Source organism: Pteropus medius, unplaced genomic scaffold (genome assembly GCF_902729225.1).
Source record: "Pteropus medius unplaced genomic scaffold, Ma_sr-lr_union100, whole genome shotgun sequence".
Classification (NCBI taxonomy): domain Eukaryota; kingdom Metazoa; phylum Chordata; class Mammalia; order Chiroptera; family Pteropodidae; genus Pteropus; species Pteropus medius.
The window spans coordinates 634808-648879 of NW_024354875.1; the positions used below are offsets into that span (position 1 = coordinate 634808).

Consider the following 14072-nt stretch of genomic DNA (forward strand, 5'->3'; position numbering starts at 1 on the left):
AAACTTACCACTCGGGCCCAAAGTTCAGAGTCTGCGTCTCTGCTGCCATTCTTTTCCGTACGTTTACAAGACACTTTTATATGTGGAGAAACCTGTTAAAGAGAAAAATATCTCCAGACAGTCAAGATTAAATGCAGCATTCCGCCCAGAAAGTACAGCTAAGGAGTGTGTTTTGCTTATGCTCCTCTCAAGCAGAGTCACCAGAATGAGATATTTAAATCTGTCGATAACAATATAGCAGACAAAGTGAATAAATCCACCCTTACACTCCAATTCACTATTTTTTATGTTCATCTGGGGAAAGGAGGCATGGTATAAGATGAAGCTGGTGAGACGTGGGAACAGACTGTGCAGGGCACGGGGACTCAAATTAAGAATTTTCTTCTTTAGACTTAGAGCAGTGGGAAATGAATTAAGGGTAATAGATTTCCATTTTAATTTATATTACTCCCTTGTAATGGTTCTCCTATCACCATGAGGTAGATCAAAGATTCTGAAAATCAGGACCCCACCTCTTACCTATCCCACAGTTTCTGCCACAACTCTCCCCACTTTCTGCTCAGCACTTAACACTTTACTGATTATTTTAAAAGTTACCTTGAACCATCAAGTTAAAATAAGCTAATGAATTTCATGAGTAACCTTCCAAAAGCAATTTTAAGATATCAGAGCTTACAGTAAATTCAGTCAGACGGGCTAAGACAAATTACGCGTGAGATCTAAGCAGCCAGACTCGGTGAGTAGGGTGGTGGCTACCAGGGACCGGAGTCGGGGGAATGGGGCCATACTGGTCAAGTGGTACGAACATTCAGTTATAAGGTTAACAAGTTCTGGAAATCTAGTGTACAGCTAATAGTGTAGACTTAAACGGCCTCACCACATCAAAGAAAAAAAGGAAATCTTGCTCCAGTCCTCTATACCATGCCACCTACGAAGCTGCAGGCAGTGCTGAACCGCCGTGCTGCACAAACTGTAAAGGCTCAGAAGTTTCTTTAACACCTTGATCTGGGAACCTAACTAACAGGTACAACATGGCTTTCATAAGAAGGTTACTTCTTAATGTAGAGGTTTCTGGAGAACTCTTAAGAACCTAATAATAATAAACCAAGCAATTTAATTATCAACTAAAGAGACCTACGTTACTCGGAATGGTGTTCGGCTCATTCTTCTTTATAAATTAAAGCAGGAAATATAACTTATGACTGTTGATAAAATCTAATTTAAAGGCTTGAAGTACTGTAATCGCTAAGTTTGAATTCTCCCCTCCAGATTGCTCCTTCCAAATCAATTTAAGGGAGCCCAGTTCTAATGTATTTATATGTACTAGAGAGATTGTCTTACATGATGCCTCTGAATTATAAATCAATCAGAATGGAAACTGGGCCTTATTTCTCAATTGTCCTCTCCACGGATGTGATGAGGTATTAAAATGTGCATAAGCTTCACAACCATTTGAAGCCCACCAAGCGAAATGCTGTCAACTCAAACCCCTAGGAGACTTGTGACCATTAGAAAACAGCTTTGAATTTTTAGAGCCAGAATCTGAACCAGACTCTGGATGCCACGCTGCTACCATGCTTCTCCGCCTCCAGACTGCCTTTTACTGAAACTATTTCCTCCTTTATCCTCCATGACCAGCACTATACTGTGTTTCCTTCCTACTTAGTAACCACTCCCCAGAAGTTTCTCAGCTTTTCTAACTTCCCTCAGCACACTCATGTTTTATTTAACTATAAACTCTGTTCGGGTTTCATCTTGAACCTTTTTATCTACACCGGCGTTCTCTACTAACACTCTGGGTAGAACTCTGCTTACTAAATCATGGGGGCATAGCAGCAAGCATGCAGGGAGTGGGGCTGACGTTATAACAACAGCACTGAAAAATTCTCTCACAAATTCCTAAACTGCCCCCATCCCTGGGGAGGGACCCCACACCTGCTGTGAATTAAAGATTTGATTCGTTTCTCTGTGACCTGTGTGGCATTCCCAGCTGCCTGCAGTATCTCTATCTCCTCAACAACTGAGCAAGGTACCACAGTTTTCACAGTTCACTGGTCAGCCAGACTCAAAAGCCCAGAGTTACTACAACTCCTTCCTCTTCTCCATCCCTCACGTGCAATCATTTTGTCTCAAATACGGTCAATTACTCCTTCATGATTTCTCCTACATTCTCTTTCATTAGTCAAGACTTTGTTAGCTCATGTCTGGATTATAAGAATAAAATCTCTAATTGGCTTCCCTGACTCAGCCTCTAACTACTCACCTCCAAAAAGATCAATCTTCCTAAAGCACCACTCTGGTCACACCTACCCCTCTTTAAAACGGGCGATTAGACCTGTATATCGTCAAAACTCATAGCCTTTCAGGTTCCCATCAATCTGATAACCCACACTTCCTCAATTATCACTGCTTCACCTCCAAACGCAAAACCAAATGACAACTTTCTACTCTCCTCTGCATCCCCTTCTTCTGTGGTTCTGTTCATGCCATTCCCTTTCCCCCAGAACGTCCACCTTCTTTCCCTCACAATGGCCTGTACAAAACCAAGGACCCAGTCAAATAACATATCCCATAAAATATTTCCCAAAGTGGAAAAAGCACTGCTCCATCTGGAAAGGAACTCTACACAGAGAATGAAGAAATTAAATCTACAGGATTCAATACTGGAAGTAGGGTGCCTTTTGAATCTGTACATAAAGATCGAAAGGAAAGAGAAAATAGAAAAGAAACAATCTGGGGAGGAAGGGCACGTACAGTTTTAGACAAAATGCGAGGTGCCTGAAAAGACATCCAAAAGACCACAATATAGACCTTGAATTCCAGTGTAAAGTCGGGATGGGAGAACAGATTTTGAAGTAAAGCTACAGAATTGCAACCAAAAATTGACTGAAACCACCCCAAAGCAGAAATCGAGGACAAGCTCAAGGAACGAGAACAAAGCCTCAGCAAACGCTATGCAGGAGGATACAGGAAGGAACAGCAAGACCGTGTAGATATCTCTAGCCCTAACTTTTCACTTCAACTCATATTCACTGACTCTAGCTTTCTCCAATTTCACTGTATCAAAAACAGAAAGGAGAAAGAGCTAGGTTCTTTTAAGAGATTATCCATTTGTACAATAAGCCTAAAAACCAAAGCGAAGATTGATAAGGCAGTAGCCGTATCACAGAAGTCTTTGTATTTTATATCCCAAGGGCGATGGAGGGCTATGAAAAGATTTGGGCAAGAAAAGTCCTAGTAGAATTAAAAGGTGAAGAAACAATTAGCAAAAATATGACGGAAGTGAAGTCTCTGAGAAGACATAACAGATGGGGTTTCACAGAATAAATGGGGGGAAGAAAAAGATTTAACTCCTATCCACTTGTGACCAGGGGAAACTAGATCCAATGATGTAGGATGCCTCCAAACTTATTTTTGTGGGGGTTTTTTATCGCAGGGGAGGGAGGATAGGAGCTTGAGGGGAATTCATATTTGATGGCCTTGATTTTCTCAGATAAGTAGGCAAATGACAGAGGAGATGAAAGGGTAAGGTTTGAAAAGATAAACTTTATTTAGAAATCATTACAGACTTACAGAAATGTTACAAAGTTATTACAGAGTTCCCTCAGTTTCCTCTAATATAAACGCATAACTTGTACATTAGTCAAAACTAAGAAACCAACAAATGTACAGCACTATTAACTGAACTCGAGTTCACTCAGATTTCCCCATTCTTCCAACAATGTCCTTGTTCTGTTCTAGGGTCTAATGCAGGACACCACGCTGCACTTGCAATAGATCTGAAGGCCCGATTGAGATGGCCATGGCACCTATCTGCACAGTGGTGGGCTTCTTTCTCCAACTTAGCAGCCTGGGCTAGGGCAGAGAGCTAACAGGATTGTGTCAGGGTTATGAGTCTGTCGGCAGCAAATGGAAGAATAAGGGGCAACATGGAGGGTGCTGGCAAAGTGCGATTCAGGCGCAATGGGGAAGGAAGTAAAAACAGAAGAGAGATGAGATGTCAGTAACGTCAAAAAGCAGATGCAGTAGGAATAAAAATGGAAGCAGCAGCATAAGAATTAGAGATGGAGGTAAGTCAGGGAACCAGAAGCCTGGGGAGAATTGAATGGGCCATCCACGTGGACTCTGAGGTCACCTCAGAATAATGGTGGAGAGGAGAGAAGACAATGACTCAAAGGGCCATTAGCTGGTGATAATGAGGGGAACAGAAAGTTGTAGCATCAGAATGAACTTCAGAGGAAAAGAGATTCTGCACAAAAGATAGAAAAAGAATGACAGGGTAACCATGTGTAATCTATCACCTAAACCAGAAAAGTTGTGTTAAAAGGGTATTACTAATTACGCAGCGACAACAGGAGCAAACCAGGCTGAATGGTCACCCTTGTAAAGGTTCACTGGGACGGACAGCCACATGAATGGAAGAGCATGAAGATCCCGAATCTACCTGCTGACGCACCCCCCGCTGTGCAGGAAACGGTACTGGTAACCTCAGAGGGCTAACGGGAATGTAAAATTACCAGGGCGAGATAGGCTTCAGTTCCCCTAACGATGCTGGAAACATCCTATGAACAGTTTAACACAGAGAGGTTTAACACGAAAATGATATTTCACAGACCTCAACAGAAAGAAATGAAATTGTGAGAGATTGATCAAAAGAAGAAACTCAGAGTGGTCTGAAGACGAGACAACAAAAAGGATGAATAAACAGATGGACTTTTATCCAGTTCATGACAGATGATAATAACACATGGCAGAGTGGAATCAGCAGGCCTCAAGAATTCTGAGAGACCTAGTCTTAGCCCTAGAATCTCTGAAAGACATGACCACTCAAACTTTTGACACAGGAGTCAGAAAAGGACGTGAAGTGGACTTAACGGCACAAAATGCTTCTGAGGACACGTGAGCAAAATATTCAGCTAGTTCTGAGACTGCCTTATTAGCATATCCTTCTCCTGCTGAAAGCAACTGTGACAGAGCAGACGATAAGGCTCCCACTTCCCTCCTCTGGCCTTTTCTCTCCTTTGGCTGCTCTAATGGTGGGGATAAGGACCTCGGACAAAGGTCTACCCTCAAATTTTAAGGAAAGTTAACTTAAAATAGGTGAGGGAATGTTTCTATCTACCTAACCACTAACTCAGACCTTGACCAATATTCAAAATTCCTTATAAGTGAATTCAAGTAATGTACTCCTTTGGCAAGTAATACCAGAAAGTTGGTCATCTTCAATAACTATATCCTGTACTTGACATGAATGTGACATAACCTGGCCTTTTTGTCAACTTCTTAAAAACTCCTGAGTTAAATTAGCTCTCACTAGCAATTATTTTGTCTCTGATCACTAGTATAATGTTTTTTTTTTCTATATATATTTTTCTAGTTTTCCTAGCTCTTTGGGACCTCATCTATCATTCTGTGTCAAGGGAGCAGAGGGAGAAGAGATCAACCTAGCTCTTCTTTATTGTTGAGTATGAAACAAAGAAAAGGGAGACCCTGGCCACTCAGCTCTTAAATCTACCATTTTCTCGCAACCCGGCACCATGTGGAGGAGCCAGGTGACATGTGGGCACAGGCCATCATTATCAGCATGAAGGAGCTGCAGCTCTACGCAGTAAGTCCTAGCTGGACAAACAATGCAAGGAGAGGCCAAAGCAGAATCGGAATTCATCACAGGGCCTGACGGTTCAACACAAAAAGTGTTCCTCCACCCTGCTTCCCAGGGGAAGTCTTAACAGACAGATTAGCTACCACTATTCTACCAATCATCAAAACACGTATGCCTCTGAAAACCCCCTACGTCTTTCTTATAAAAATTTTCTGCTACTGCAAATGTCCATGTCCTGGGTATGTAAAATTTGCCCAGAAAAAACCTATGGCAATCTGGAATGGAGTCCAACCAGTACTACGCATAGTCTGCCAAAAGACTAACACAAAACGGACACCAAGGCACCTGAATCTGTCCCACACTTCCTTACTTCCCTTTTCCCAAAAGCAGCAAAAAGAGCTGCTCCCCTAGCACTCTTTACATATACCAAATAAATGAAGAGTTCCGTCCCCATTCTAGCAACCAGTCATTTTCACCTTAGCCACATCTGGATTAAGACAACATAACATGAATAACTCCGTTAGTGCAAATTAGCTGAACCACTTAAGAAAACAGTTCAGCATTATCTATTAAATCTAAATATATGTCTACCCCATGATCCCATAATCCACTGCTAGACACACTCAAGAGAAATATCTATCAAAAGACAAGTACAAGATATTAGGCATAGCTTTATTCGTAATTACCATAAAATGACAACTGGCGATTATGTTCATCAACACACATGTCCATCAACACACAAATGAATAAAACAACTGTAGTGGAGTTTCAGGGATGGTGAACACATGAAGGTGTGGAGAGGTGTGGCGAGACAGAGAGCTCATGAAGCTCCACGCCCTTCCGCGTCTCTTCCACCTGGCTTACTGAGCTAGGTGACATCATTAATAATGAGACAGACTGACAGCATGTGCCTCCTGATATGATGCACTGAGAGAGGGACACGGCATTGTGTATGTTATACTTCTGATGCTAATGCATAAACCTGAAAAAGCATCAAATAAACTCAAATTGACAGACATAAAATCAATCAACTGTACTCTCCAAAAATATGTCATAAAACACAAAGAAAGGCTAAAGGACCATCCCAATTAAGGGAGACTAAAGAGATATAAAAACTAAGTGCAAAATATTGACTGTCAACTCTAATTGAAAAACAAAACTTTAAAAAAAAAAAAAACTAAGTGTAAGTGTGATTCTTAATTCCATTCTAAACCAGCAAAAAATATGCTATTAAAAACATGAAAGATACAATTGGAAGACTCTGAATAGGAGTTATACATTAGGTAATGTATTGTATCAATGTTAATATTTATGATTCAGACATTTTTACTATGTTTATGTAGAATATTCTTACTCTTAGAAAATAATGCTGAAATGTTTAGAGGAAAAGGGAATGAGGTCTGTAACGTATTCTCAAATGAAACAAAAAAATATGTGAACTAAAATTATATTTTAAAAATTTATGCACATATATGCATATATGGAGAAAGAAAACAAGAAAAAAATGAATAATAAAGCAAATATGAGAAAATGTTAAAAACTGGTGACCAAATTGGATGAAGGGCAAATAGAAAATCTTAATTTTTTGTAACATTGCTTTAAGTTTAAAATTATTTCAAAATAAGTTTTAGAAAACTGTAGTATATTTATACAATGAAATACTCAGCAATAAAAAATAACCAACTACTGCTAATTGTAGCATTATTGCATGAACCTCAAAGATATGCACAAATACTGTAAAAGCCATACCTTGGAATATTCTCAGCAATTAAAAACTAATTATTGATACCTGCAGCAACATGGATGAATCACTGACCCAAAAAAGCATACTGAATAATTCCATTTATATAAAATTCTAGAAGAGGCGAAATTAATTTACAGTCACAGAAAATAGATTAGTGTTGGGAGAGGGGAAATGACTGCAAAAAAGCAGGAGGAAACTTTAGGGGATGATGAAAATGTTACATATCTTGATTGTGGTGATGGTTATACAAGAATATACATTTGTCAAAACTCAAAAATGTACATTTAATATGTGTACTTAAAATGAAGGGATCTTAGTGTATGCAAATTATGCTTCAAAAAAAGTGATTTTAAAAATGACTAAACTTGTACCAAATAAGTAGACCGTCTCTCTCAAAAAGCAAAGCATACCATTTTATACTTCATGTTAAACAACCTTTCCTTAAATCTATTATAATAGGTGTTAAAGTTTTGGATAAAATTTAAAACTGAAGAACACTGTCTAGAACTATGCTGTCTTATATGGTACCCATATAAGCCACACGTGGCTTTATCATGTTAAAGTAATTAAAATTAACTAAAATTTAAAATTCGGTTCCTCAGGGGGAAGGAGGGAAAGTGTTTATAGTGGACAAACCTGGCAAGGTATCAAAGTCGACCAAGTATCAAGGTCAACAACATTATCAGTGACAACTCATGTTCATAGAATGTGCTCTTGATGTAATAAAAATGACACTTTACTTCTGTGGTCTTCTTCCCAAAGCCCCTAACCCCGGTCTTATCATGAGAAAAATATCAGACAAATCCAAATACAGAGGCATTCTACAAAATATTTAACTAGTACTCCACAAAATTGTCCAGACTGTTAAAAATGAAGTCAGAAAACTGTCACAAACAAGAGAAGTCTATGGATAACTGATTGAATGAAATGTAGTATCCTGAATGGGATCCTAGAACAGAAAAACGCACTAGGCAACACTAAGGAAATCTGAACAAACTACAGACTTTACTTAACAATGTATCAATACTGGTTCATTAATTGTAACAAATGTATCATAATAAGGAAAGATGTTAATAGGGGAAACTGGTTGTGATACATACCGGAGTCCTCTATACTATCTTCTCAATTTCTCGATAAATCTAAAACTGTTTTTAAAAATAAAGCCTACTACAAAAATAAGGGAATATGAGTTGCAATAAAAAAGTAACATTTCCATCACAGCAGAAAGATACTGAACAGTGCTGGTGTAGACGATTATTTTTATAGGATTAGAGACTATTTTATAACTAATTATATAACTTATGAACAAATCTACTTCTACCCAGTACTAAAAACCTTTGCTGAAATCTAAAAACCCTAAATGTTTATTCCAGTTTGTATTTCAAACAATTACTTTCTTTCACTAAATGCTTTAAAAAAAAATCAATGTAACATACATAAACTAACATTGAAAATTGGTGCACTCCTGAGAGCAGCAATTCTCAAAGGTCTCCCAGTCTTCTGAAACTCTTTCAAGGTATCCATGATATCAAAACAATTTTTATAGTAACACTAAAGCATTAAATTCCATTTTTCACTATGTTAGCACTGCACTGATCACGCAAAGCAGTGATGAGTAAAACTGCTGGCACCTTAGTATCATTCAAATTAATGGCACCAAACTATACTAGTTGTCACTGTACCCTTCGCCACCATGTGCCATTCACTCACAAGAGCCAGTTTTACTTAAGAATGCCCTTGACAAAGCAGTAACAACTTTGGATGTTATTAGTTTTGATCCCTGTGTACACATCTTTTTAATATCCTATGTGATGAAATGGGAGGTATGCATAAAGCACTTCTGCTGCATACCAAAGGCTCAAAGGAAGGCGTTTTGAGTTGCAAAATCAACTAGTTCCTTTTTTTTTTCATGGAACATCATTTTGACTTGAAAGAAATAGCTGACACACAACTATGGTTATCCAGCCCTGAGCATTTAGTAAAAAAGTTTCAAAAATGAATGACGAGAGGCTGTCACGTCAAGGAAAACAGTACTTGCTGCCAATTATAAAATTTGAGCTTTCAAGTGAAAATTAGAATTTTAGAAAACTTCAATTGGCCAATATGACCTAGACAAGTTTTCCAATACTTAAGACTTTCCCAATACTTAAAAGTCTTGTTGATGGATGTTGATATTGTGATATTTTTGATACTGTAAAATATAAAATATCCATTAAATGTGTGAGACCAATGGAGTTTAATGTAACAGAGTACAAAAAGTGCATTGATATAATTCAGATTTCACACTATAATTAACCTTTAAAAATTACTTGTTTAATTTTAGTGTAATATCAAAGAGTATCTGCAATTATCTGAAAAAGCCCTTAAAAATTCCTCCCTTTTCCAACTACATACATATCTTCGTGAGGATGAATTTCCTTCATATACTTCAACCTCAAATAACAAATTGAATGCAGATGCAGATAAAAGAATCCAGCTGCCTTCTATAAAGCAAGACATAAAAGCAATTTGCAAAAAGGTGAAATAATGTCCCTCCTCTCCCTACTTTTTAGAAATGTTTTAGAAAATGGGTATTTTTCCTTAAAAATGTTTGTTAACATGTAACAAAATTGTCATTTCAAAATAAATTTATAAATAATTTTCAATTTCTCAATATAAATATAGATAGAACTAAAAAACCAAAAGCTCTTTGGGCTCCTGTAACTTTTAAGAGGGTAAAGGAGTCCTAAGATCAAAAAGTTGAGACCATCTATCTCAGAGAAAAAGAATGACAAAAGAAATTCATACATTAACTTAGAACAAACACACATACATACCCTGGAAAGCATATCAAGGGACATAAAATACCAATGACAAGAACACTGAGATCCAAAATATGACAATTACTAAAAAAAAGTATGTAGAGTTTTAAATATGTACCTTTTCCAAGAACAGAGAGACTTTTCACATTTTGAAATTTATTTATATGATTTTTTGATTGCCTCTAGGCCACTAGGCTGTAAGCCCCATGAAGACAGAACCTTGTATGTTTTGTTCACCACTATGGCTAGCCCAGCACCTGACACAAAGCAGGTATTCAAATATTTGTTGGGCTGAATACACAAAAAAAGACAAAAGACAAACAGAACCCACTGATGTCTCTATTCAAATTATAAATACGAAATTTTACAATAGAAATTTACCTACTTATATAATAGTAACAATCATAAAAGCTATCATCATCGAGAGCCTGTTTACTATACATCAAGCACTGTACTGGGCATTTTAGATTTTTAATTCCAGCAACCACCATGGGATATACTTTACAGGTCAGGAAAATAAGGCTCTGAGTGATTAACTTATTTATCTGACATTCCAGGTAAGAAGCGACAGAAAATTATACTCAGGTTTCTCTGCTTAAAAGGCCACAAGCTTTTTACTACATATTGATATACTGCTCAATATTACTTGGTTACCTTTACTCCCACATTTCTTTGCAATTTTCAGTAGAATTCATTTTGTGGAAGTCCCTTTTCCTCCTTTTCCCAATCTCCCATTCTGTTCTACTATCCTCCAACTTTTACCCCTTTACATCACTCAAGCAAATATAGTTAAGCCTTTGGTTAGGGAAGAGTATATATACTCATAACATGGTCGGAAATTTCATTAACAATGGTGGAAGTAATAACAAACTAAAGGAGAGTATCAGATTCTGGAACGTGAATTAAGGCTCTCTGATCCACTGATCTGGCAAGATGACTTCACATCCAGTTACTCAATGGCCATGCTTTGGGCAACACCATCTCAATTCCCAAGGGAGGCTAAACATGAGAGCCCTTGGATGTGGCCATGTCTTCAAGACCTAAGCCATGATTAACCATTTAGAAAGTACCAAGACCATACCTCTGCCAATTCCTTGCCAGTCTCTGGGACCAAAGGACCAACACTGAAGAGACCAGAACTCCCAAGGCTTCCTCCAGGCCCAGGACAACTTGAATAAAAGGAGCTCTGTTCCTAAAGAACATACTGGCCACAATATCACTATAAGAAGAAAAGCTTTTACTGTTACTATCATTTTCCCCACTGCTTAGGAACAAATTGTAAATGTTTCTTTTTTACCCCTTTTGGTGAAAGAAGAACAAAATTAGCAACTGTGAACTATTCTAGGAAAAGTTACAATGTCATAAATGTTACCACATCATCTGATAATCTCTGCACAAGCTAAACTTTTCAGAGGGATCCCCAGAGCTTGTGGAAGTTTTACACAAGTTACATGGCGATCTTTTTGAACCTCACAACATCCTGAATAAACCTTCCCCCCACAAGATTAAAGACAATGTACAACAGAAGAAAGGGCTCTTCTACTTTAAAAATGAATTCAGCCGCAATTGATTTGCTAAAGAAATCTTGGCTGAAAAAGGTATCATAGGAAGTCACATCTGTGGCCTGTCATTTGATACATACTCTACACTAGATCACTTTTATTAGTAATCCCTCGCCTTTGCATCAAAAATCTCGATAAACTAATATACCAACATAAGAATTAAGTAATAATTACTTACAAAATTAGAAGTCACCATGTACATACAAGCTATAAACAAAATTAAATAAGACTTCAAAATGTCCATTTAAAAAGTTTGCTTCTACATTACCTAATAATTCTAGAATATAAAAACATATAAATACAAAAGTTTACATTCTCACCGTCTCACTGATTCTTTCATTAACAGTGAAAGTCCCTACTACCACTCAAATAATGTGAATACAGATACATATACAGAAGTCCCATCCTTCAAATTTTCTACAGCTTCCTAATACTCGTGTTCCTTAATACTGTAAAAAGTATCCAGACATTAAAATTTGTAAAAGCGATCAATGAAAAATAGTAACCACTGAATTTTTACACTAAATCTTTCATTTGCTTATGTTCTTTTGTTAAACCAGATGCTCATCTGAACCCCCCAAATCAAGATCTTTTGTTAAAACACTGCACTAGGAAGTGCCAACAAGGATGTTTGGTGTGAGACCTACTGGACCTCATTCATCAAGAGAGGCATATGTTTTTAACTCTTCAGAACTCAAAATGAAATTGCTGAGCTATTTATAGGAAATTTTCCTAAGAAAATTTTTCTAGAAGCTTCTGTGAGATTCTGACTTGAATAGCCAACATACTACCTTCTCTGGGACCTGTAGCCACTCTTAGGTGTGGGACCTCTCAACTAACTAGTTTGCAATTCAGACCCCAACTCAAGGCCATACTAAATGGAACAACGATGGAGAACTGGACCAAGTTCAACCAATCAAATTTTCCCTCCCAGAATCTGAAATGTGGACCCTGAGTTGGTAACTAGTTAGCTAGTAGCCCTAGAGCGTGAAGTCATATGTGGCTCTAGGAATGAAGTGTCAATTATCTTCCACGTGTCTGTTAAAGCATAAAAGGTCAGACTGTGGAAAGACAACTAAAGCAGGATTAAAAAGAGACAAGAGAGGACACTGACTAGCCTGAGGGGAGAAAAGTGCTACGTGGACAACCCTGGCCCCTGAAAGCTTCCCAGTTTCCAGTTCGTGTCCTTTCGTGAAGCCAACTGCTCTTTGGATACTTCCTTACCTTTGCCCGCTAAGCATTCCTCTTCCTGTTTCGTGCCATCGAAAAAATCATTACAACAGTTTAAGGCACAAATGTATACCAGCATCAATGCAGAAAGGGTATGATTATTCTTATGGTTTAGAAGGGACCTGAGAAGTACCAGAGTGTTTCTACTCACCATCTATAACTCAGGAGAAAAAATAAGACAAAAATAACCAAAACCTTAAAAGTGAAGATCATCTGTTTGCCTAAGCCCTCAGCTTTGTACTTCCTTTCAACACTCACCTGTTCAAAAGTTCTGCTGGTTCACAGCAGGAGGTTTGAGCAAACTCTGTTCAGGTCCTTTTAACGCTGTAAATAATAAAAGTATTAAAGTAAATGACCCAGCAATTTCCTAGGAAACTTTAACACATTTTTTTACCATGAATATGTTTTACAGGAAATGGATTCCAAACCTGATTACAATATTAGAATCATCTGCTGTGCTTATAAACCAGATTCTCTGTGCTAACATCTACAGAGTCTCTCAGTAGCACTCGAGTGGGACTGAAAAATACATATTTTTAACGGAAGTTCTAAGTGATTCTGATGAAGCTAACAAATAAGCACCACTATAAGGTTTCAGGAAAGTGATTATTTGGGGTTTTCATTTAAAACCGCATTACAGGAATTTGGTGTTAACTTTTTTAACATATTTGATAGAAAAATGACAGCCAGTAAACACAGCAATACAATACGTATCCTATGCAAATAATCGATGAGCCCCAGGAAATGTGACCACTGCCAAAACGTCCAAGGAGCAAAGCTCCAGGCGCGCTTTTAGTTGCAAAATCACAACCTTCTTTTAATGCTCTGTTGAGACAGTTTCTTAAAAATCCACAAGATGGTGATAGCTCCACTGACAGGGAGTGGACTGAACCACAATAGCTTCAAGTGGTTTCTTAGCTAAAATCAAATGATGCTCTGAATGCTGCTCCTAAGGAATTAAAATACAATCATTAAAATTAAAGTTGACAATTTTACTAACAGCAAGAAAGCAACCTGAGAAAGTCATAGTTCTGCCTCTGATTTATCTTTTAAAAAAAAAGTAGCTGTGTTATAATGTCCAAAAGATCAACCAACTTTACCCTCTACTCTCTACTTTTTATAAAGGAAGGCAG

General features: G+C 37.7%; 1 protein-coding gene across 6 annotated transcripts in view; it reads right to left on the reverse strand.

Moving 5' to 3' along the window:
• The window catches only part of GIGYF2 (GRB10 interacting GYF protein 2), a 108339-nt gene that overhangs the window by 90278 nt on the left and 3989 nt on the right, over nt 1-14072 (reverse strand). For 5 of the 6 annotated variants that reach the window (XM_039855634.1, XM_039855631.1, XM_039855630.1 and 2 more), the window contains exons 2-3: nt 13198-13263; nt 9-92 (exon numbers count right to left, since the gene is read on the reverse strand). In XM_039855634.1, coding sequence (XP_039711568.1) covers nt 9-49 — 41 coding nt within the window. In that variant the 5' untranslated portion in view covers nt 50-92; nt 13198-13263. The remainder of the gene's footprint in view (nt 1-8; nt 93-13197; nt 13264-14072) is intronic. The other variant, XM_039855632.1, reaches the window with a different exon arrangement.